Source organism: Oncorhynchus clarkii, chromosome 26, assembly GCF_045791955.1.
Source record: "Oncorhynchus clarkii lewisi isolate Uvic-CL-2024 chromosome 26, UVic_Ocla_1.0, whole genome shotgun sequence".
In the NCBI taxonomy this organism is placed as follows: Eukaryota; Metazoa; Chordata; class Actinopteri; order Salmoniformes; family Salmonidae; genus Oncorhynchus; species Oncorhynchus clarkii.
In genome coordinates, this window is record NC_092172.1 from 19,162,137 (window position 1) to 19,185,739 (window position 23,603).

The 23,603-nt window shown below is 44.4% G+C and overlaps 2 protein-coding genes across 24 annotated transcripts; both read right to left on the bottom strand.

Annotated features, from left to right (window-relative positions):
- Window positions 1-142: 142 nt before the first annotated feature.
- On the bottom strand, window positions 143-11,484 carry LOC139384940 (transcriptional repressor CTCF-like). Its single transcript, XM_071129855.1, has 13 exons — window positions 11,252-11,484; window positions 9,545-9,827; window positions 9,244-9,435; window positions 8,776-9,130; window positions 8,240-8,410; window positions 7,986-8,119; window positions 7,791-7,911; window positions 6,309-6,458; window positions 6,027-6,187; window positions 5,624-5,806; window positions 2,050-2,185; window positions 1,772-1,924; window positions 143-1,561 (listed from the first exon to the last, which is right to left on the bottom strand). The coding sequence occupies exons 2-13, from the start codon at window positions 9,815-9,817 to the stop codon at window positions 1,281-1,283; spliced, it is 2,310 nt and encodes a 769-aa protein (XP_070985956.1). The 5' UTR covers window positions 9,818-9,827; window positions 11,252-11,484; the 3' UTR covers window positions 143-1,280.
- A 730-nt stretch (window positions 11,485-12,214) lies between these two features.
- On the bottom strand, window positions 12,215-23,363 carry LOC139384941 (rho family-interacting cell polarization regulator 1-like). 23 transcript variants are annotated; one of them, XM_071129857.1, is made up of 18 exons: window positions 22,969-23,158; window positions 20,114-20,198; window positions 19,666-19,786; window positions 19,459-19,537; window positions 19,261-19,284; window positions 19,078-19,131; window positions 18,709-18,858; window positions 18,402-18,465; window positions 18,189-18,232; window positions 17,974-18,099; window positions 17,554-17,702; window positions 17,170-17,278; window positions 16,554-16,667; window positions 15,374-16,066; window positions 15,043-15,299; window positions 14,701-14,803; window positions 14,472-14,604; window positions 12,275-12,852 (listed from the first exon to the last, which is right to left on the bottom strand). In XM_071129857.1, the coding sequence occupies exons 3-18, from the start codon at window positions 19,755-19,757 to the stop codon at window positions 12,785-12,787; spliced, it is 2,259 nt and encodes a 752-aa protein (XP_070985958.1). In that variant the 5' UTR covers window positions 19,758-19,786; window positions 20,114-20,198; window positions 22,969-23,158; the 3' UTR covers window positions 12,275-12,784. The 23 variants fall into 23 exon arrangements, with proteins under 23 accessions (XP_070985977.1, XP_070985958.1, XP_070985959.1 ...); XM_071129858.1 differs by having other exon boundaries at window positions 19,666-19,781; window positions 22,949-23,157; XM_071129861.1 differs by having other exon boundaries at window positions 14,701-14,800; window positions 15,118-15,299; window positions 22,949-23,157.
- Between the last annotated feature and the right edge of the window lie 240 nt (window positions 23,364-23,603).

Consider the following 23,603-nt stretch of genomic DNA (forward strand, 5'->3'; position numbering starts at 1 on the left):
AATGTGCTGAAATGACAAATTAATTAATTTTACATGGATGGGATATAGAAAATTCAGGGGATGACTGGTGATCTGGCAATGGGTTTCTGGTGTGTGTAAATCTCCATGAAGTGATTCAAATATCAAGCAAGGGAAAACCAGGTAGGGGACTAAAATTGTGTTTTAATAAAGCACTCAATATCAGAGGGCAGATCCTCTGAAAGAAATTCAACAGGAACAACCAAAATAGTCTAGTTCACCTACTACTCCAAACAGGTTTCTAAAGAGACTTGTGGGCATAAGCCTTTGGTCAGGTGTCAGAACCATGTAGCAGATAAATAGGGTAGATTATGCTGTAGTCTGAACATGATCAAACATCCTATAGTGTCTATATTTCAGTATTACATGCCATACTAAATTAGCTTACTCAAGGCTGAAACTGAAGCAAATTGACTCATGACACCCCAGTAGGTTGATATTTTTTTAATTTGTATTATTATTAGCTGTACAGTCAAGCATTCTCCCACCCCTCCAATCATATCATTGCCATTCAAGTCCCCTAGCATTTCATTTTGATGGTACAAAATAAAAAAAAAGCATCAAACCAAAAAACAAATACATTCTAAAAGCTTTAACAAGAACAAGGTATTGTGTTTCATTTGAAAACAGCATAACAGTTTGTAAAAGCAGAATATTTCAGGTCATCCCAGCCCCTAACATTTGAACCCCTAACAGCTAATTCTATAAGTGAAAGCACATGATACTTGTTTTTAGACAGACAACAGAGCACGAGAAGAGGGCCAACATGAAGAGATCAAATGTGGGCCAAAATATGCTACAGAGAAGGCATTCTGAGGGCCTATAGAACATAATTGACAGCAGAATGAGGACATGATTTATGACATAATACATCATCATGAGCTAAACCACACCCCCTCTCCTTACATCTTTTCCAGTGACAACAGTCTGCATAATGTTATCCAGATTCTGTATACAAACATAATTCAACATGAGGGTGTCAGGGGTTTCGCAGTAGGATGTAGATAGAGATCGCAAGAGAGGAAAATAAGCTCTTAAAAAAATAGAATGGGCTAAAGGTATCTTTAGACATGTCCCAGGCATTATCATCAACATCAGAGAGAGATCTAAGGTTATAACTGGGGTGTGCATGTGTGGTATACGTGTACGGTGTATGCGAGGGCAGGTATGTGTGTTTGAGAGTGGGTACAAATGGGGTGCATGTGAGTGTACAGATAGGGGACCATTTGTATTGTTAGATGTAGACAGAGGCTTCGTCTTCATCACCGGTCCATCATACTGAGAATCATCTCAGGAGTGAGGTCACCGTTGGGCGGAGCCTCTGTGACAGACAGTGCCACTTCCTGCACCACCTCCTCACCCTGGAATGACTCTTCTACCTGATTGGCAGGCTCTCCTTCAGCATGCTCCACCTCTACTGCTGGCACCTCATCCTCAACAGCTTCTTCCTCCTGGCTCGCCTGCTCTGCCTTCATCTCTTTCTTCACGATTATGTCATCCACCTCGCCTGTGGTCTCATCCTCCACACGGATGATTGCCGCCGCTGAGGGAAGAAGAAAACCACTTTTACAATCTGTTCAGCTGTTTTGAGTCCCTTTGGGTACTGATCAGTGATCTGCACCTGATTAAATATGTGAAGGCCAAAGTATTCACTCGATTGCATGTCTGCATGAAAAGTGATTCCTTCAACAAATTAAGTAGGGAGGGTGGTATTTTTGTAATTATTCCAACAGAGTACCAGAGTGTGACTCACTTGGGGCAGGTTTAGCCTTTGGAGGTCTTCCACGTTTCCTCTTGGCTGGCGGGCCAACAGGGGCAGGGACAGGGACAACCGGTGGTGCCTGTTCCACCTCAATCTCAGCTAGCAGCTCCTCCTCCTCTTCCTCAATGTCATCCAGCTCAGGCTCTGTGGAAGAGAGGAACAAGAAAGACCTGATTTTAGCACTGTACTCTTAAGATGCACACTAAATAACATTACATGATATTGTTGCATGTGTAAGAACAATAAAATTAACTGTGACTTGGTCGTACCGGTGTCATCATCGTCGTCATCCCGTCTGGAGCGCATCTTCCTCTTTCTGCCGCGGCGGCCTTTCTTGGGCGGGGTCCCGTTCTCGTCGCCGGTGTTCTCTCCATTACAGTTCTCTGCGTGACGCAGCATGGTGTTCTGAGGAGCAAACAGTAATATACAGTGCCTTCAGAAAATAGTGAGATAATCATCCAGCCCAGTGACTCTTCATCACTCATCTTGAGAACAATTATACTAAAAACATGTAAATCAACCATTAACATAATGGGGGAAAAAATCAAATGATTTATTGAAATAGCGTGGGTGACCTAGAAAGACAAAGTGGTACAATTTAAGGCCATGTGGCAAACAAAAATGCTGGTACTAGGGATGGGGTGTGAGCATGTGGGTCTGGGCAGACGAGATGTAGTCGTTGTTCGTATGTGTAACTGGTTTAAAATTAATAATGGGGGAAAAAAATGTAAACAGGTATTCATATCACTTATTCCACATTTTGTTGTGTTACAGCCGAAATTCAAAATGGATGAAATATATTCTCGCTCACCCATCTACACACAATACCCCATAATGACAAAGCGAAAACATGTTTAGAAATGTTTGCACATTTATTGAAGATAAATACAGAAATCTAATTTACACAAGTATTCACACCCCTTTGCTACGACACTCCAAATGGAGCTCATATACATCCAATTTCCTTTGATAATACTTGAGATGTCACTACAATGTGATTGGAGTCCAACTGTGACTAATTCAATTGTTTGGGCATGATTTAGAAACACCTGTCTATCTTTATGGTCCCACAGTTAACAGTGCATGTCAGAGCAGAAACTATACCATGAAGTCCAAGGAACAATCAGAATGGTGATGAGACATCTGGGGAAGGGTATAAAACAATTACTGGAGTGTTCAAAGTTTCAAAGAGCACAGTGGTCTCCATCATCGGGAAATTGTAAAAATATGGAAGCACCCAGACTCTGCTTAGAGCTGGCCTTCCGACCAAATTGAGCAACCGTGCAAGGACCTTGGTCAGGGGGGTGACCAAGAACCCAATGACCACTGACAGAACTACAGAGTTCCATGGCTGAGACGGGAGAACCTGCTAGCAGGACAACAGTATCCACAGCACTTCCCCAATCTGGGCTTTATGGGAGAGTGGGCAGACGGATGCCACTACTGAGAAAAAAAGGCACCAGCACGCCTGGAGTTCGCAAAAAGGCACGTGAACGACAGATCATACGGCAAAGATTGTGGTCTGATGAAAACAATTTAACTCCTTGGCCTGAATGCAAAGCACTATGGAGGCAAATACAGGTAAATCATTGATGAGATCCTGCTTTATAGCCAATGACCTTAGACTGGAGTGAAGATTTACGTTCCAACCGAAAAATGACCAAGCATACAGCCAAAGGAACACTGGAATGGCTTCAGAACAGAATGTAAGAGTCCTTGAGTAGCCCAGCGAAAGCCCAGACACAAATCCCATTGAAAATCGGTGGAAAGACTTGAAGATGGCTGTTCACCGCCGTTCCCCATCTGGCTTAACTTCTCTAGGGTAGGGGGCAGCATTTGGAATTTTGGATGAAAAACATGCCCAAACTAAACTGCCTTCTACTCAGGCCCAGAAGATAGGATATGCAAATAATTGGTATATTTGGATAGAAAACACTCTAAAGTTTCCAAAACTGTTCAAATAGTGTCTGTGAGTATAACATAACTGATTTGGCAGGTGAAACCTGAGAAAAATCCATTCAGGAAGTAGGATATTTTAGTTTGTTGTAGTTTTCTATTCAATGCCATTACAGTATCCATTGACTTAGGACTCATATTGCAGTTCCTATGCCTTCCACTAGATGTCAACAGTCTTTAGAAATTGTTTCAGGCTTGTATTCTGAAAAATTAGGGAGTAAGAGCAGTCTGAATGAGTGGACCCTGCAGTGTCACAGAGCTTTTTCATACGCGCGACCGAGAGAGTGCCTTTCTTGTTTACCTTTTATATTGACAACGTTATTGTACGGTTGAAATATTATCTATTATTTAGGCTAAAAACAACATGAGGCTGAATATAAACATCGTTTGACATGTTTCTATGAACTTTACGGATACAATTTTGATTTTTTGTCTGCCTGTTGTGACTGCGTTTGAGCCTGTGGATAACTGAAGAAAACGCGAACAAAATGGAGGTTTTCGGATATAAAGAGAGACTTTATAGAACAAAAGGAACATTTATTGAATGTCTTCTGAGTGCAACCATCAAAGGAAAGTGATTAATTACATCTCTATTTCTGACTTGTGTAACGCTTCTACTTGGCTGGTTACTGTTTGTAATGATTTGGCTGCTGGGCTATGTTCTCAAATAATTGCAAGGTATGCTTTTGCCGTAAAGCATTTTTGAAATCAAATCTGACACCGTGGTTGGATTCACAAGTTAATCTTTAAACCTATGTAAAATAGTTGTATCTTTTCTGAATTTTTATCATGAGTATTTCTGTATTTGGAGCTCTGCAATCTCACTGGATGTTGGCCAGGTGTGAGCGTTCCACATACCCTAGAGAGGTTAAAGAGTGACTGCCATTAAAAAGCAACGAATCCCTTTGAAAAATGCCTTGTGGCGTCGATGACTCAGAAACCCTAGTGTCAAAATTATTTAAAAAAGTGTAAACATGATATTTGGGACAAAGTCAGTCGTCTAAAACATTCATGCATCACAACGGGTAAATTAAGATTGCTTTGATTTGACCACGACCATTTGCCCACTAACATGGGATGAAGAGCTGCGGTGATTGCTCTCTGATTGCTCTCCAATAGCATAGACAGTGCGACAGACCTGCTCAGCAGCTCCAAATGTTCACATAAAACACCCTGCAAAAAAAATGTTTGCTTGAGAAATACTGCACCAAACACCTTAGTTAGAAACAAAATTGTGCAACTAAGACATCCTTGGCAAAAACATCAAAATTATTTACAGATTTGAGTTCTCTTAGATTTATTCAGTGACTCATGGGGGTACAATCATAAACCAAATGCGGATTTTGGTCAGGAAAGACTGAAATCCCGTTTTTAATGAGCAACATAAAAAACAGCTGCCAATTGGCGTGTTCAGTGGCTCTAACAGAGCTTGAGAAAATCTGGAAGAAATGGGAGAACACTCCAAATCCAGGTGATAGACAGACCCAAGACGCCTCAAAGCTGTAATTGCTGCAAAAGGTGCTCTACAAAGTATTGACCCGTGGGAGTAAATACTTCTGGAAATTAGATATTTCATTTATAATAAATTTGGGAAAATTTCAATAAACATGTTTTCACTTTGTGATTATGGGTAGTGTGTGCAGATGGGTGAGAGAAAAACATTTTTAATTCAGGCTGTAAAACAAAATGTGGAATCATTTGAGCAGTATGAATACATTCTGAAGGCACTAAGACCACAACACACGAAGGCGCAACTAGGCTTCAAACCTCCCCAACCTGGTGGGAGGGTGTGTTTTTGTGTGTGTCCTGTATTCTGCTCGGGAGGATATGGGTTTGGATGTGAAGAAATCCTTTAGTTTTCTGTGTGGATGTGTATTGTCGCCTTACCCTGCGAGTGAAGGTCTTGGCACACTTGCTGCAGACGAAGGCAGTGGGGATGAAATTGGGGTCATGGTAACGTTTGAAGTGCATGTCCAGCAGCTGCTTCTGACGGAAAGTTTTCTCACATTGGCTGCAGGCGTACGGCTTCTCCCCTGTGTGTGTGCGTCTGTGCATGATCATGTGACGCTCCTAGGGGTCAGAGGTTAAACATAGGACAGTCAGTGAACACACCGAGGTCTAGAACAGTCTCCGGCTGATTCCAAACATATCCATGGGATGCATCTCAATAATCTAAAGTGGCCTCTTCTCCTCATCTCAGATTGATGATGGCAAATATCTGGTGGACATTCACCATTTCAAATCAGGGAAGATTGAGAGGAAACAAGCAGAGAAAGTCTCTTTCACGTACCTGTCTGCAGCAATAGTCACACTGGTCGCACTTGAAGCGCTTCTCGTTCTTGTGGGATTTCTGGTGCTGGATGAGTGCGTAACGCTCGTGGAACACAGCGTCACAGTAACGACACTTCCTGCCCATCTCCATGAACGAATGCTGCTTCCGCAAGTGCACACCTGAGAGTGAGAGAGGAAGGAAGGGACAATCCAAATGTAAGGAACACAGACTGATCCCCTCAAGGTTACAAGACCGTATTTCAGCAGAAGAGATATGACTGTGCACAAGCGAGTCACTTACCCAGGTCGCTCTTGCGAGCGATGACTGTGTCACAGTGGGGGCAGTGGAATTTGGCCACATTCTCTGTGTGCTTCTGCAGGATGTGCATCTTCATGGTGCCGCTCTGCGTGAAACGAGCATGGCAGATGTAGCACTCATATGGCTTCTCACCTGCCAGAGAGAGACACTTTTAGGTTGTATGCGAGACAGAGAGATATACATCTACACACACACAACTTCAAATTAGTGGATTCGGCTATTTAAGCCACCCCCATTGCTGACAAGTGTATAAGATTGGCTGTGTGCTCAATCTCCATAGACAAACATTTGCAGTAGAATGGCCTTACTGAAGAGCTCAGTGACTTTTAACGTGGCACTGTCATTTTATTTATTTAACTAGGCAAGTCAGTTAAGAACATTTTTTTATTTTATTTACAATGACGGCCTACCCCGGCCAACGCTGGGCCAATTGTGCGCCGCCCTATGGGACTCCCAATCTCAGCCGGATGTTATGCAGCCTGGATTCGAACCAGAGACTGCAGTGACGCCTCTTGCACTGAGATGCAGTGCCTTAGACCGCTGCGCCACTCGGGAGCCACCATTCCAACAAGTGTGTTCGTCAAATGTCTGTCCTGCTAGAGCTGCCCCAGTCAACTGTAAGTACTGTTATTGTGAATTGGAAACGTCTAGGAGCAACAATGGCTCAGCTGCGAAGTGGTAGGCCACACAAGCTCACAGAACGGGAACGCAGAGTGCGTATAAAAATCACCTGTCCTCAGGTGCAACATTCCTTAGCGAGTTCCAAACTGCCCCTGGAGGCAACGTCAGCACAAGAACTGTTCGTCGGGAGCTTTGTGAAATGGGTTTCCATGGTCGATCAAAAGCACACAAGCCTAAGATCACCATGCGCAATTCCAAGCGTCGGCTGGAGTGGTGTAAAGCTTGCTGCCATTTGACTCTGGAGCAGCGGAAAGGCGTTCTCTGGAGTGACGAAGCAAGCTTCACCATCTGGCAGTCCGATGGGCGAATATGAGTTTGGCGGATGCTAGGAAAACACTACCTGCCCCAATAAATAGTGCCAATTGTAAAGTTTGGTGGTGGAGGAATAATGGTCTGGGGCTGTTTTTCATTTTTCAGGCTAAGGCCCTTAGTTCCAGTGAAGGGAAATCTTAACCCTACAGCATACAATGACATTCTAGACAATTCTGTGCTTCCAACTTTGTGTCAACAGTTTGGGGAAGGCCCTTTCCTGTTTCAGCATGACAAAGCCCCAACATCAGTGCCTGACCTCACTAATGCGCTTGTGGAAAGCCTTCCCAGAGGAGTGGAGGCTGAAATAGCATCAAAGGGGGGACCAACTCCATATTAATGCCCATGATTTTGGAATGACATGTTCGACGAGCAGGTGTCCATATATTTTTGGTCAAGTAGTGTAGCATCGATCAACAGAACTAAAATCAAGAATACTTGGGCGTAAGGCTGAGAGATTGGGGTATGCGTTACCCGAGTGTGTCCTCATGTGTCTCTTCAGTTTGTAAGTGTCTCGGCTGGCGTAGCTGCACAGACTGCACTGGAAGGGCCTTTCGCCTGTATGGGAGCGGATGTGTCTCTTCAGCTTACTCACCTGGGGCAAAGAGAAAGAAACATTTAAAACAACATTCCAGAAACATTTCAGTTATACATTGCAAATGTACTTACCTCCACACTAGCGTAGTCACACATGGAGCACTTGAAGGGTTTCTCAAATGTGTGTTTGTAGCGACGATGACGCACTAGCTCTCCACTGGTCACAAATGCCATGTCACAATCTTGGCATTTATGAGGACGAGTGCCTAAAATGGAACGGGAAGGGGCAATAGTAAACATAATTAACACGCACCCTATCAATTCATTAAGGATAAATATATATATTTTTTAACAGCCTGCGACTGAACATGAAAGGCTGTAGATACCTGTGTGTGTGTTGAGGTGGTTCCTCAGCAGTGTGACTGTTCTGAAGGCCCTCCCACACAGGTGGCATTTGTGTGGCCTCTCATCTGTGTGGCTCTTCATGTGGCGGTCCAGGTTAGAGCGCCGGGGGCAGGTGTAGCTACACAGCTCACACTGGAACGTCTTCTTCACACCTGAGACAAGAGGTTATTAAACACATTAAAAGGTAGACTCAGCGAAATGACGTTGCCACGAGCAGCACCACAGATATTGAGATGAGCGAAATGCAAGACGTCGCGCTCACTGTCACACAGTATCTGCACATGTGCACAGAGTCGCTTCGCGCTGTTAAGAGCGTGGTAGCCACGGGACCAAAACAGCACAGAAGTTGAGCCTTGCTCTTCAACGTCCATAGTTGTTGCGGAAATTGACCCACTATGCGTTCTACTTTCTGCATCATCGCCGATTCTCCCTTTAACATACATAGATCTCCTCCTCACACCCCAAAAGAGAGGGGTTGCCATACCCCCACATACACACACACACACACAACTCTGACCTTTCTTTTTTATTTTGGTGGGTTTGGGCGGCTTCATGTTGCCCACAACCTTCTCAGCGTTGACCTCAGAGAGCATCCCCTCCTGCTGTTCCTCCTCAAAGTCGTATACAGACACATCCATGTCCCGTTCCCCTTCCCCGTAACGCAGGCGGCTCTTCTTGCCCTTCTTCCCCTTGCGGATGCCAGCAGTTGGCTGGTAATCTGGGTCTTTGGACCAGGTCTGGTCCTCTACTTGGGGCTCAGCTTCCTCCTCCTCCTCCTCCTCCCCATGTGTCACCTGGAGCTCATCCTGGGCTGCCTGTAGTTCTTCCTGCTCAACTGTCTCCACCTCTCCATTCGCCCCCACCTTCACCACCTTCACCAGACAAAAACAATTTGCCAGGAAGGGATTAGAGTTGTATTATAGACAGTGCATCTCACCTGAGCCTTCAGGCCAAAGTGTGTGTTTGTAATTGAGTAGCGTCCGACCTGGAAGCCCTCGGGCAGAGGGAGGGTGTGGCAGATCACTGGCTCTGCCTCAGTATTGCCTGCAGAGGCGTCAACAAAGCTGGCCTGGAGTTCTTCCACGGTGGCTGTAGTGACAGGAACCTGCACCAGCTGCAGCTGTCCAAGCCCCAGCGCTGCACTCGTCTGCTCCATGTTCCCCTCCATGTTCACCACCTAAAGTCAAGACACAGTCAGGGTCAGTCAATTCTCTGAATGATTTATGCCTACAAGTTTGGCTTACAAAGGATATCTTTCTCAGCGTAAACTCACAAATCACACCAACCTGCAGGGTGATGATCTGTCCCTCGTCTCCCCCGGTGACCGTCACTGTGCCACCCCCTTCGAGGACCTCAGTCTTCATCTGTAGCAGGGCAGGGTCAAGGGTTGAGTCCAGGGTGTCCATCACCATCATTTCAACATTCCCTGTCACCACTTGGGGTGCCACACCCCCTTCCATCAGGGCGGCCTCTACAGTCTGGAGCAGCTCGGGTCCCTCCCCACTGTCCTGGAGACCCTCGACCTGAGCGGTCTCAATGGAAACGACTTCACCCTCCATAGAAAACGACCTGTTAAGACCATAAAAATAACTTTGACGCATGATACACTATACATATACACAAAAGTATGTGGACCCCACTTCAAATGAGTGGATTCTGCTATTTCAGCCACACACGTTGCAGACAAGTGTATACAATTTAGCACACAGCCATAGACACACATTGGCAGCAGACAAATCTGTGCTTCCAACTTTGTGGCAACAGTTTGGGGAAGGCCCTTTCCTGTTTCAGCGATACAGAAATGGGTTTGTTTGAGATCGGCGTGGAAGAACTTGACTGGCCTGGACATAGTCCTGACCTCAACCCCATCGAACACCTTTGGGATGAATTAGAACACCAACTGCAAGTCAGGCCTAATCACCAAACATCAGCCGATTATTTAAATTTTAATCCTACTTCTCTGATCTACCAACCATTTGACAAAGTCCCAATAAAAAAATAACACTGCCAAAATACAAAATAAGCAGATGTTTTTTTTGGTGGGGCGGGGGGTATAAAACTCACTGGTAAAAGGAAACTACCCTAATCACCCTCGTGTCTTGCCCAGGGAAGAGTGGATGTTTTTGTAACATTAGCGTGCAGGTTAGAGGGAGCTGGCTCCCTCTCTCATGGCAAGTTTTAAATCGAAAGGCGGCTGTAGGCGGACCGGGCTGGCGCGATGGGACGTGGTGCCGATGATAGGAAACCAACCCCTAATCTAGTTTCTGATTTGGAAGAAATCTACTCTCCGTGCTCGCAGACTTATTTGGGCTACATAAGAGATTACTCTACATTCCCTCCTTCCGTGTTTACTCTCGGGAACCTTTGTGAAACGTTACCTAGTTACCGAGCCAACTTAACTAGAGCCCCATTTTGAGAAGCAGTAAAATAACGAATCCATAGAAAGTATTATACAATTAGTGTTGATATTAGAACCATCGGATGGTTCTAGAACATAGACTAAAACAACTATCCAGATCAGGGGCTATGTAGTAAATCAGACTACAGAATATATTAATTTTCATTTTTTCCAAATCGTAGCACCGTGAGTGACAGGAAACATTAAGGATGTTACATTGAAATTGATACAAAGTTTAAACTCGAAATGTTGAGCTTTCGTTCTAGAACCCGGAGACGCAGGTTCTCTTCTCAAAAGAGGAAACAAAGGACACGAGAAGATGGACGCCTGGCCTAAACAAGACCCTAAACATTAAAGCATTTATAAAGCCATCCGTGCCTTAATACGAACCAATAGCAGTCCAAATACACTAATACGTTTAACAGAAGCTCTAACTTCTGGGTTATAAATGTTTTTAGTAAATTTTCGATAACGATAGAGGGAGACAAACACCCCCCCGCCAGTCGCCTGGACCGCGAGCCCCACCGTGACACCTAGAGGCCGACGACAGCTCCTACAAAAATGCCCCCCTTCATCGGAGAAAGTGCCATTTTACCTGGTCCTCGGTCTTCCTTTTCCGGGTAAATTTGCTTGAGCGCTCAGTGCTTGTTCGGTCTTCCTCTGGCGACGGTAGGGAAGCTTGCCCTTGCGTCCCAGCTCGATTAATCCTCTCACGCGTTGACAGAGTTGTCTCTACACAAAATGGTGGCCTGGAGCAGGCGAGTGTGCATGCGCAGACAGAAGCCCGACGGGAGAAGTGGGAGGGTGGTACCGCAGCAGTTGGGTGGCAGTGACGTCTGGGCGCCAGTTTTGAATTCAAGGGTTCGGGGGCGTGGTTCTGGGTGAACAGTTGTTTCCACACTACAAAAAAAATGATTTTTTTCTACAGTTAAGTTTGCATTACCTTAAGAGGGCTATTTTACTATGAAAAGCTAAATATTTCAAGACTAAAGACTACCATGCAACCACAGCATAAATGCATGCTTGTAAGAAGTTTGTGCAAGATGTAGCTTTTATTACATAATGTTATTGTGGGGCTGGGAAGGATTGAAGCAGGCTATTATAGTGTATATCTGTGCTTGACTTGTACCGGCCCCTCAACGTTCTACTGCTTGAGCTCCTAATCCTCTTATAAAATATTCTCAAAAGTATTGGGGAGCTCCTGCACCTAAAAATATACAGTACCGGCACCAAACATTTGTACCGATATCTATTTTAGTCCAAGTAAAGCAGTCAGTGTATATCCTATATACCTCCTTCCAATGATCAATCATTTAATTAAAGGTGAAAATAATATTGTGTAAAATTGTATGGCCTCCTCTCCATCATGACCCAGGAGAGGGCAGTACAGCTTAGAAAGATGTTGAAGTCTGGAAGTCATGGACACAAAAGTGCTGCTTTTGGGTAGTGGATGCCAGCCCAGAACATTTGAGGGGTTTTGTTTAATTGTTATTAAACAATGAGAAAGTAGTCTCATAAAGTAGTCTGAAAGTAGTCTCATAAATACCATCCAATGTAGTAGATTTACCAAAATATTTTTTTATAATAAAGTTTTTAAAAATTGAGAGCAGGCAACATATTTGCTCAACATTATTTATTTATATGAAACAGTAAATAATTGTATATTTTATTGTGCACAATCTGTAAGTCATCCTAAAAATAAACAATGTATCAAAACTCTATACTCATATTCTTCTCTGGTTCGTAATAAAAGTACATTTTCTTCATGTATTTGTTAACTGACAATCCCCCTTTCTGTAACTTGAGGCACTTTCTGATTGAAGAGGCTCCATTAGACTAAAGATGTCTACCTTCACTGTAAGGTGACTGTGTGCGTACATTTATGTTCTTTGGATGAGTGGACAACAATAGTCATAAATGTTTTCAATCACGAGTGGAGAGACGGAAGCAAATACATTTCTGTTCATTTGCGCAATCTCCACCCACATGGCAGAAATCGCTTGTCTGATCTAGAAGGGGAGCGGAGCTCTTTGATCTGTTAGTGGTGAAATGGTAAGGATCTCTTAGGAAAGTGGTGGGATTAGGATGGCATCCGATAATGGTCTGAGGAAGTGGCATCTCCATTATGTTAAAGGACAGTGGTGGCCATTATGCTGGGGATGGAGCGGGGTTCCTCATCACAGGATGCCTCATCACCTGCATGAAGCATAAATACAACTTATTCTTCACCAATGACAACTCCACAATCAATACAGTGCATTCAGAAAGTTTTCAAACACCTTGACTTTTTCCACATTTTGTTACATTAGTCATATTCTAAAATGTATTCAAGATTTTTTCCCCTCAATCTACACCATACCCCATAATGACAAAGCAAAAACAGGTTTAGAATTTTTTGCTAATTTATGTAAATAAGTTCATTCTGTTTATTTTTAATTTTTAATAAGTATTCAGACCCTTTGCTACAAGACTCAAAATTAAGCTCAGGTGCATCATGTTTCCACTGATCATCCTTTATGTTTTTACAACTTGGAATCCCCCTGTGGTAAATTCAATTGATTGGACATGATTTGGAAAGGCACACACCTGTCTATATAAGGTCCCACAGTTGACAGTGCATGTTACAGCAAAACCCAAGCCAAGAGGTCGAAGGAATTGTCCGCAGCATTGAAGGTCCCCAAGAACACAGTGGCCTCCATCATTCTTAAATGGAAAAAGTTTGGAACCACCAAGACTCTTTCTAGACCTGGCCAAACTGAGCAATCGGGGGAATGGCCTTGGTCAGGGAGATGACCAAGGACCCGATGGTTACTTTGACAGAGCTCCAGAGTACCTCTGTGGAGATGGGAGAAAGTTCCAGAAGGACAACCATCTCTGCAGCACTCCACCAATCAGGCCTTATGGTAGAGTGGCCAGACAGAAGCCACTCTACAGTAAAAGGCACATGACAACCCGCTTGGAGTTTGCCAAAAGGCACCTAAAGGACACTGACCATGAGAAATAAGATTCTATGGTCTGATGAAACCAAGATTAGACTCTTCGGCCTGAATGCCAAGCGTCAAGTCTGGAGGAAACCTGGCACTACGGTGAAGCATGGTGGTGGCAGCATGCTGTGGGGATGTTTTTCAGCGGCAGCAAATGGGAGACTAGTCAAGATCAAGGGAAAGATGAACAGAGCAAAGTACAGAGAGAGATCCTTGATGAAAACCTGCTCCAGAGTGCTCAGGACCTCAGACTGGGGCGAAGGTTCATCTTCCAACAGGACAATGACCCTATGCACACAGCCAAGACAACGCAATAGTGGCTTCGTAACAAGTATCTGAGTGGCCCAGCCAGAGCCTGGACTTGAACCAGATTGAACATCTCTGGAGAGAACTGAAAATAGCTGTACAGCGACGCTCCCCATCGAACCTGACAGAGCTTGAGAGGATCTGTAGAGAGAATGGAAGAAACTCCTCAAATACAGGTGTGCCAAGCTTGTTTTATTTTCATTTAACCAGGCAACCTCTATTTAACTTGTAGCGTCATACCCAAGAAGACTCAAGGCTGTAATCGCTGCCAAAGGTCCTTCAACAAAGTACTGAGTAAAGGGTCTGAATACTTATGTAAATATAATATTTAAGTTGTTTATTTGTAATAAATGTGTACCCCCCAACAAATAGAATAAGACTAACGTAACATGTGGAAAAAGTGAAAGGGTCTGAATACTTTCAGAATGCACTGTATATACAAATCACACATCTCGATCAACACCACTCCCACTTCAAATCACTCTCAAGTTAGCAGTTTCCCCTGTTTTGACCCTCCCCTCTCACCATGCTCCTGCCTGGCAGGGATGTCCTTCTCTGTAATCTGCTCCTCCTCCTTCTTGTCTTCCACTTTCTCCTTTTCTTCCTCCTGCTCATCCCTTGTCTCACTGGAGGCCTGCAGCTGCTCGCTACTCTCCTCCTACGTAAATTTTACATGCAAACTTGTCTACAGTTTAGAACACTGAAATCTAAGGCACTATTTATACATGCATACACTCATGATCATTATCATTACCTCAGAGCTGCAGTCTGCATCTACAGGAGGACAGTCCTCATTCCGGAAGCCTTCAGGGGCCTCGACAATGATTTCTATAACATCGTCCTCACACTCATCACTACTGAGGACAGCAAAAAGGAGAATATTACAGACCACAATCTGACATACACACTCACACACAGACTCACTCTGTGTAATACAAAATATTGAGCAAACAGTTCTGTCATATGAAATGGATATGAAGGATTTGGGCACATTCAAAGAAGTGTGGGAGTACAGCATTAGAAAACAGCACTATGCAACTTCACCCAGTATTATACAAACTAAATCCACCATCAAGACTCAATTAAATTCACGTACCATTCCGCTTTCCAAACACTAGATGGCAGGATGAGTTCAGTTAGAGCCTGATACATAAGAGAAGAGAATGCTGACCTATCAGCAGAGTCCCTTGTCTTGTCTTCCTTCTCCTTCTCATCCCTCTCCTGTTCATCTTCTTCTTGTTCTTTCTCCTCTTCTTCATCATCATCAAGGTCAGAGCAGTTGAGAAAATCAAAGCTCTCCAGGGCAGTCTCAACTTCCTGAGTGAAGCTGGAGGACCTACTGTGAGATCGACCCTATGGAGGAAAGAGACTTAGTACACACATCACACAATTACATGTCTACCCACACACCTGTCACATACACTCACAGTCACTGTCTCTTCTGGTAGCGTTAGCTCTTGTGGCTGGGTAGATTGGAGTCTGTGATTGTGTTCCGTGGAGGACTTTTCCTCCCTCAGTCCCTCTCCCAGTACACGGTCTGTGGGAAGAGGCTCTACTCCAGCCCTAGGCTTCTCAACCTGCAGTGTTGAGGCCGGAGGAGCATCACCCTGATCCACTGGGGTTGAAACGCATGACTCTGGGCCCCCAGATTCAGGCAAGTCCAAGGCTTCATGCATGTCCTGGTTAGAGCAGTGAGAAGCCACATAGGAGCCTTCAAGGTCTAAGCGGGGTAGGGATTCTGGCGTTTCAGAGGATTCAACTGATTGGTCAGACAACCTGTTAGTCGAAGCACAGTCTATGGCTCTCTCACTGATATGGCTGAGAGATCGAGAACACTTCAAATGGCCATTCAGCAGTGTACACTTCACAGAGTCTGTTTCGCCAAATCCCTTGGTGGTGCCTGGCTCCCCTTCCTCATGATTGGAAGAGAGGGATGGGGTAGAGACGCTTGATTGGCGGGGGTTGAAGGAGATCTGGATAGTGGGTGTGGTCTGCAGGCTGTGAGTGGCCATCATCCTGTGTGTGTGTCCCATGGCTGGGCTGGAAGAGTCGTCTGATGATTCAGAGGAGTTTGACCAGACTGTACCATTCTCCAGCTCCCCTGGTCTCCTCAATAGAGACTACAGAGGATGATAAATGAAAGATGAAAGGGGTGGAGGCAGAGGAAGAGAGAAAGATATTAATAACAGCCAAGTCCATCTGACAAAATATGGACAACAAAAATATATTTATTTCCATCTGGAAAGGAGAATTTAAATTCCTATTTTGATGACCCAGTGTTGCTGTCACACACTTATCTTGGCAAAAACACCATTAAATGACATAACAATTATACCAGAACTGCACACTGAATATACACTTTAAATACAAACATGATTTTCAATATATCTGAAGGATAAAATAATCAAATTCCGTAGATGGCACTGCATTTCAGAAAATTGCAATGATCAGACTACATGGACCAACGCTCACTCACTGGCTAGTTCACATTTACCAAGTACAGAACACTGAAAATCATGACTTGACTACAAACCACCACACACTAACCAGACCACCATATTTCAACTACAGACAACCACACTTCTTCAACTGTATGCAGCCACACACCAACTGTGAGTGGACGCGGCTGGGTGGAGAGAGCCTGTCTGCCAAGGTGTCACGGAACACCTCCAACGTTGACCAGCGTTGGCCCAGTCTGGCCCTGCTCCGAGGAGAAATGCTCTTCAGCGCGGCGAGGAAGAGGGAGAAATTGGACTACTACTCAACCACTATTAAACAGCTAAGAGAACCACAGCTACATTCATACTCATTTCTGTTCTCACACATATCACTGGTACCCTCATTCACTCCACAACCAGATCTCCACTCTTCACACAACTCACTGCTATCCTCACACACTTCTCTCCTACATTTACATAGCTCACCAATACACTCACACGGTCCACAACCCGATCTTGTACACTCACACACTCCTCTCCTACACAGCGCACTGATTCACACACCTCTACTACAATCACACACACACACCACTGCTACCTCTACAAACACAGCAGCCAGGGGGCAGCTGAAACAGAACAAACTAATAATAGCGAGCAGTAATCAATGGTTATAATTACATCAATAAAACAATACAATATTTAGGTTTTCCAGACAATTATGAACTGCTGACTTAAGCATAGGTTAAAGCTGGGGAGAGAGGCAGGGAGGCCAAGGTATGACTCACATAAAACACCTGCTCGCGCATGGAAGGGGTGTCTGGAGGGCTCTGATTGGACAAAAAGCGCTTGGAAACCGTACTGGAGGATGAGGTCTGGTCATCTTTATCAAACGGACTGAGAGAGAGAGAAGGATAGTGTGTGAGAGAGCGAGAGAGGGCAATATAATTACATTAGAGATGTATTTTATAGAAAGCTGTATCGTGTGTTTATTACTACTGACAAACGTATGAGTCAGTCTTAACACAAACAGCACTCTTTCCCTTCACAAATGGCCTGGTTTGGCTATCACCAATAGAATGGGGAGATAGATGAAGGTGGAACAGGGGTTGAGGTGGAGGAAGGTGAGACAGGGGGAAGTGGTAAACAGGGATGATTGAGGTGAGACTGACCTCCAGTTGACCTCTAGGTTCAGTTTTACTGTCCCCAAGTCGTTGATATCCACGGCAACCGTCTGAGGCAGCGGACAGAACAGGTCAAGTGTCTCACAAGACACACTGCCAACCACCACGTGATTGGCCAAGCTCTTCAGCTCAGTCACCTTGGCAACCATAACGGACAATAAACCACAGTCAGTTGAATGGTGGCGGTAAGTGATGTTTTTTAGGACTATTGTTAAGTTCTGGGTATTTTTGCTGTTTGTGTACAATAATGTGATAATAACATGGCAATACAGTAATAACAGTTATTATAAACATGTTTATAATATCAATATGTTATTATAAACACAAACACATTCATCCAGAGTTAATTACAGTAAATACTGATTTGATCATAAACACTATCATGCTCCATCCAAAGGGCTTTCTCACCTTGATTGACAGGAGCTCTGTGATGAGAGGCAGGAAGACATTGTCCTCACTGTCCCACACTTGTTTACTGCTGACCTCCACACGACCTTTCATCCGCCAGCGCTGACGGCCGTAACGCATCAGGACCTGGGGGTCAAGGGTACCATCAGTGCCTCATGTGTGTGCGCATACTGCATGTGTGTATGTGTCAGTGTGTGTCCATTAGTTATTCTCACCTCATATTGGTCTCCTGCACACAACCGTGCATAGCCAACCAGACCTGCAATACAGGAGACATACAGTTACAGCACATAACATATGCTCACAGGGAGAACACTAGAATGAGAGAGAGAAAGAGAGCGAGGAGGTGGTAAGAACAGTTGGGCTTGAGGACCAGAACAAATTGGTGGGAGAAGAGGGGGTAAGTGGAGGGTGAGAAAATTACTCACCTTTCATCTTGATATGAAACTCTCCCATCTGGTTCTCCAGTTCACTCTCCAGGGAACACATGTGCTGCAGCGAGACACGAGAGAATGAGTCATTCATATCAATAATATTCTGATGTTTGTAGTCAGAGCAACATGACATTGCAGTCAAACTCTTATTTCTGATAAATGACTTATTTCAAGGCTTACTTTACCTTACTTTCCATTCTGTAAACGGCTGTTTTAAACGTTAAAAGGCGCTATTGAAAGAGCGAATAGCCTTGTTCTCTAACACATCTCGCCAGTGTACCCATAAGCCCCTGCCCCTTACCTCAGTGTACTCCCTGTAGCCCCTGTTGGCCTCATTCAGGCTCTCCCGTGCCTCCTTGCTCCCTGTGGCAGAGTTAAAGGCTGCCACCATCTTGCTGGCCCCATCCCTCAGCCGCCGCTGCATACAGTAAGCATCGTACAGCTCCTCTACCTGGAACGTTACAGCAACATTACAGCTGTGCAGAAACACTATGGTGATGCAGACCTGAAAAGCTCCTTAATCTGCTACCAAAAAGTATTAGAGATGGTTACCCTATAAAAAAAACAGAGTCTACTCTGTAGTTACAACATTATGACAACACTATGACAAATGTATGGCTAACAGGTATCTTACTGCACTGCAGATGCACAAACACACTCAAAGTCATACCTTGCTGAGGTGGAACTCTAAGCGACGCATAAATCTCTCTATGGCCTTCACTTGCTGATAAAGCACAAAGATCAAAGACAAGTTATTCAGTAATTAAATCACCCCAAAATGTACATATTCATTAGTTTATTAATAGAGTTGTGAATTAATACAGTAATCTTCCCTGGTGTGATTGAAACCCACCTTATCCAACTCATACAGAGACCCCTACAGAGAGGAAGGGAGGCATATAACAGTTAACATCACCTTGCACACAGTATTACTCTAACAGACTGTCCTAAGAAATTAAACGTCCCCTAAGTCAGAAGTTGCGAGTGGCATTGGCTAGTGTGATGATGATGGGTTAGTAGTACTGGTGTGATTGGTGGTGTGTGTTCTCACCAGACGGCCATTTCTCTTGCTCTCTCTGATCTGCTGCCCCAGGCTGTCCAGCTCCAGCTGGTGGACCTGCAGGAATGACCTGAGAACACAGCATTGTGATGTCATTTCCTGTTTCACTTTGAACCATTTCCTGTCTCGCTCTCGACCTGTCTGTTACAACAGCCAGGCCAGTCGTGTGTGTGTGTGTGTGTGTGTGTGTGTGCTCACTGTAGGCCTCTCCTCAGTGCAGAGTACACCTCGTCCAGCCGCTCAGGCTGAGGTATTTTAGGGGTTGGGTTCTTGGTAGAACCTGTAAACATCCTGGTTCTTTAGATGGCGATGCCCTGAACTTAACACAGAGAGAGAAAGATACTTTGTAATAGACATAGTGGAGTACTGAAGATTAAGAGAGAGAGAGACAACACACACACACACGCGCAAGGGTTTTTGCTCGTCGTGGCTTCGTACTCCACAGGGGGTGAAGAGGATAAGTGACTAGTACACACACAGGCAGCCAGACACACAGACACAATGAGTAGATTTGGCTCAATGAGGAAGATAAAGTCACAGTTCACAGACACTGCAGAATAGACTTGCTTTTGTCTGTATGCCAGCAGTCAGTGTGTTACAGCATTCAGGTGTGGAGAGTGTCTGTGTGTGTGCATGTGTGTCTTACCTGTGGAGTTAAGGTGAACTGCCCCTACTGCATGCTGGGACGACGTAGCACGGTGGGGAGGCTTCCACAGATCCTAGGACACGTCCTGTATGTAAAGGAACAGGAGGGAAGACATTACAGGTTGCACACACACGCTCTCTTTCTCCCCTTACTCTCTACCATACTCCATCCCATAGCTTATTTTAAAAGCATCCTTTCCTTCATTTTTTAATTTCACCTTTATTTAACCAGGTAAGCTAGTTGAGAACAAGTTCTCATGACCGTTGATGAGAAAGTGATATTGTAGAAGACAAAATGCGTATGGGGAAGGAGAGCCATTTAACAGACCATAGCCTAGCTCCCACCCACTTACTTCCCCTCCTTCCCTCAGAGCTCATCTGCTGTGTCGTGTCCAATATTATGTGGCTGCATTGTACATAGCTCAACAACCAACACTGACTCCAGCAAACACTTCCTCGCTCTCCTTTCCTGTTCCCCATTACCCCGGTCCCCCACCCCCTCTGCATCCAATCCTGAATACAGGAAGTCTGATGGCTGACTCTACACAGGAAATTCTACAGAGGAGCTTGGGCCAGGAATATAAAACCATCTGTGTGTGCAAGTGTACACATACGAGTAGGAGTGTGTGAAAGAGTGTAAAACTGCCACTCTTCCTCCTGCTCATATATTAAAGTAATTTGTTAGATTGCATGTGTGTCCACTGTGTCATACGCATTACACAAGCACACACACTACAAAATGTTCTGGTTGAAGTACTCTGGAAAAGAGAATCCAATAACAGTCTAAACAAGCAAGACACCAGCCACATGTACAGTCACCATGAACAGAGCCTCTCCAAGAACAGAGTGTAATAAGCATTACAGCCACCCCACAGGGTAAGTGTCTTAGCTATGATAAGAACAGAGTGTAATAAGCATTACAGCCACCCCACAGGGTAAGTGTCTTAGCTATGATAAGACAGTAACACAAAAGGATTAAAGGCTAAACTTGATCTTACAAGCGAAGGCCAAACCTAAATTAATACAAAGGTTCAGTAAATGAGCTGAGGCGAGGCTTAAACTCCACACGCCTGTAGATGAAACTGACATGACGACTCAGCAGTAGCCCACCTTTTACACAGAACACTCAAACCACTTATTACCAATTACTATCCCAAACAGTGTTAGTTACCCTTACTCCACCCTGCATCTTTATGGTCGGGTGTTTCTGTGAGAGAGTAAGTGGCAGGAGAGAGAGACGGAGAGAAGGACAGATGAACAGATAAACTAAAATTATCTTAATTTGATGCCTATTTAATATAATGTACACATCCAACCTCAACCATCACCATGGAACTGTCCAAGTGATTTCTGGTCTAAGATTGTGAAATCCTTAGACCATGCTGAATTCCAAGCGTCCAGTTTAATCCTTAATCCAAGCCGGACGCTGAGAGGATTAGCTTGGGTTAGTCAAGGTCAGGTTTAGTTTTGGATAGAGGTGTGGTTTGGGTAACAAATCTGATAAATGAAGGCAGTCTACTACATTTTATGGATTTTTTTTTTTTTTTACCAGCCAACACATTCACTAACATAGACACATACACAAAACACACATTCACCTCTCATCCCAGACATTTTCCTCCAAACACACAAATCCCGAAAATCAATCCCTGCCAGTGCCACCTCTTGATCCAGGTGTAGACTGCAGTAGATCTATATTTGTGATGTTTATGTTTTTCTGTGTGTGTACCCCTTTCTTCACCAGTGTTAGTGAGCAGCTGATTGGATCATTAGCTATTATTAATCCTCTACAGAGGCGACTGGCACACAAAGGACAGATTGTAAAAATGACCCCACGAGGCTGCGTTTCCATAGAGCTGTTCCCACACACACTCAGCAGGCCAGCGCATGAGCAGCAAGTCACACTCTTACACACAAACACACGAAGCCATACTCTATGGACCTTATGCAAACCATCCAATATTTCTTGACCATCCTGCTATAACCTACTGCAAGTCGTACTCCACTGTAACTTTGTAATATTTACAAGACACGGTTAGCCTTCTTGTGAACGATCTCCCTAAAAAGGGTTTGAATTACAGATTATAGTAATAATGTAGTCAGTGAAGAGATCAATTCACTGATACCATGAGGTCATCACTGTGAGACAGTGGCCTTGCACTGTTGTGTATGTGGAGCTCTGTCAAATCCATTCTGCACTGCACAAGCAGGGCCATGCTGTCGGTTTTGACAATGGTGGCAAAGTTACATTCTGGGTAGGGGTGATGGGGACTGGTCCCCTGCATGAATAAACTAACACAGATTATAAAGGAAGGACCATGTGGAGAGATGTAGAGAAACCCATAGACAGATTGACAGACACCCAGCGGTGTGAAAAAAAGCATTTGGAGTACTTTGGATTAGAGATTACGGGATTATCGTCAAAAACACAGACATACATGGACGACATAGGCAATGGCGAACAACTCCAAAACAGCGCATTTACGCAGCGTTTAGGATGCTCCACTGAGTTGGAACATGGCCTCAAAGTTTGCCACCCAGTAAACTGACTCTTGAGCCAGTGTTTGTGGTTGTTTTCTCCTCTGTGTCACCAAAAAAAGTAGGATGTATTATCGGTCACGATTTTTTTTGAAAATGACATGACTCTTTCAATTTGAACAAAACCAAGCCTAGTTAAAAACGTTTAGTAGCCTACCAGAACATCTACTGGCTCACACTGTCACTTTGCCACATAACGGAAGAGTGTGAGAAAGCCGAAAATAACACTGTAAACTGTAAATTACGCTATAGATGCAACCCCCACCCCATTAGAAAATTAAAGGGAAATGATTCTTACAAATTGCTGTTGTTACGTACATGTCCATAGGACCCGATGTTTCAATCGCCGCTATTCCGACCGGAGCACGAGAGTCCGATGTTTCGATGTGAGAATACAAAGGTAGTAAAAAGGTAGGCCTATCCTATTTCAGCATGGGCGCTGTCCTGCTATCCTTACTCGGACTCCCAACCATTTTTTCACTTTGTCACTGTCACTCTCTCCCATCTCCTCCTCCCCCTCCCCCTCTTCTCCTGGAGACGCCTCGGGGCTTAAACCCCTCCCCTAGTAAGGGGTGTGGCGTTCGGGGTAAACGGAAAAAGCGCGTCGGTTTGTGACTATACATTTCCCGTTATATCTCGGGAATAGGAAGGGGAGCTGAAAATAAGTTCTCCATAAACATCGACGACGTTTCAGGATTTGCTTGCAGTGTTCTGGAGCCATCAAGCGTCGCACATACCCATCTGCACTAGGGGCCAATAGAAACAGCTTCTGGCACATATTTATTTCCTTCTCTCTCACACACAGAAACACAATGTTTAATACAAGGTTGTATGGGCCATGTGTGAATATGCTATAGCCTTAATGTGTGTCTGTGCATTAAGGCACTACCTCTGTTACTTCTCAAGTGCAGCCGAACACCTGGGTTATGTAAGCGTTTTGTGCAGGGAGGGGT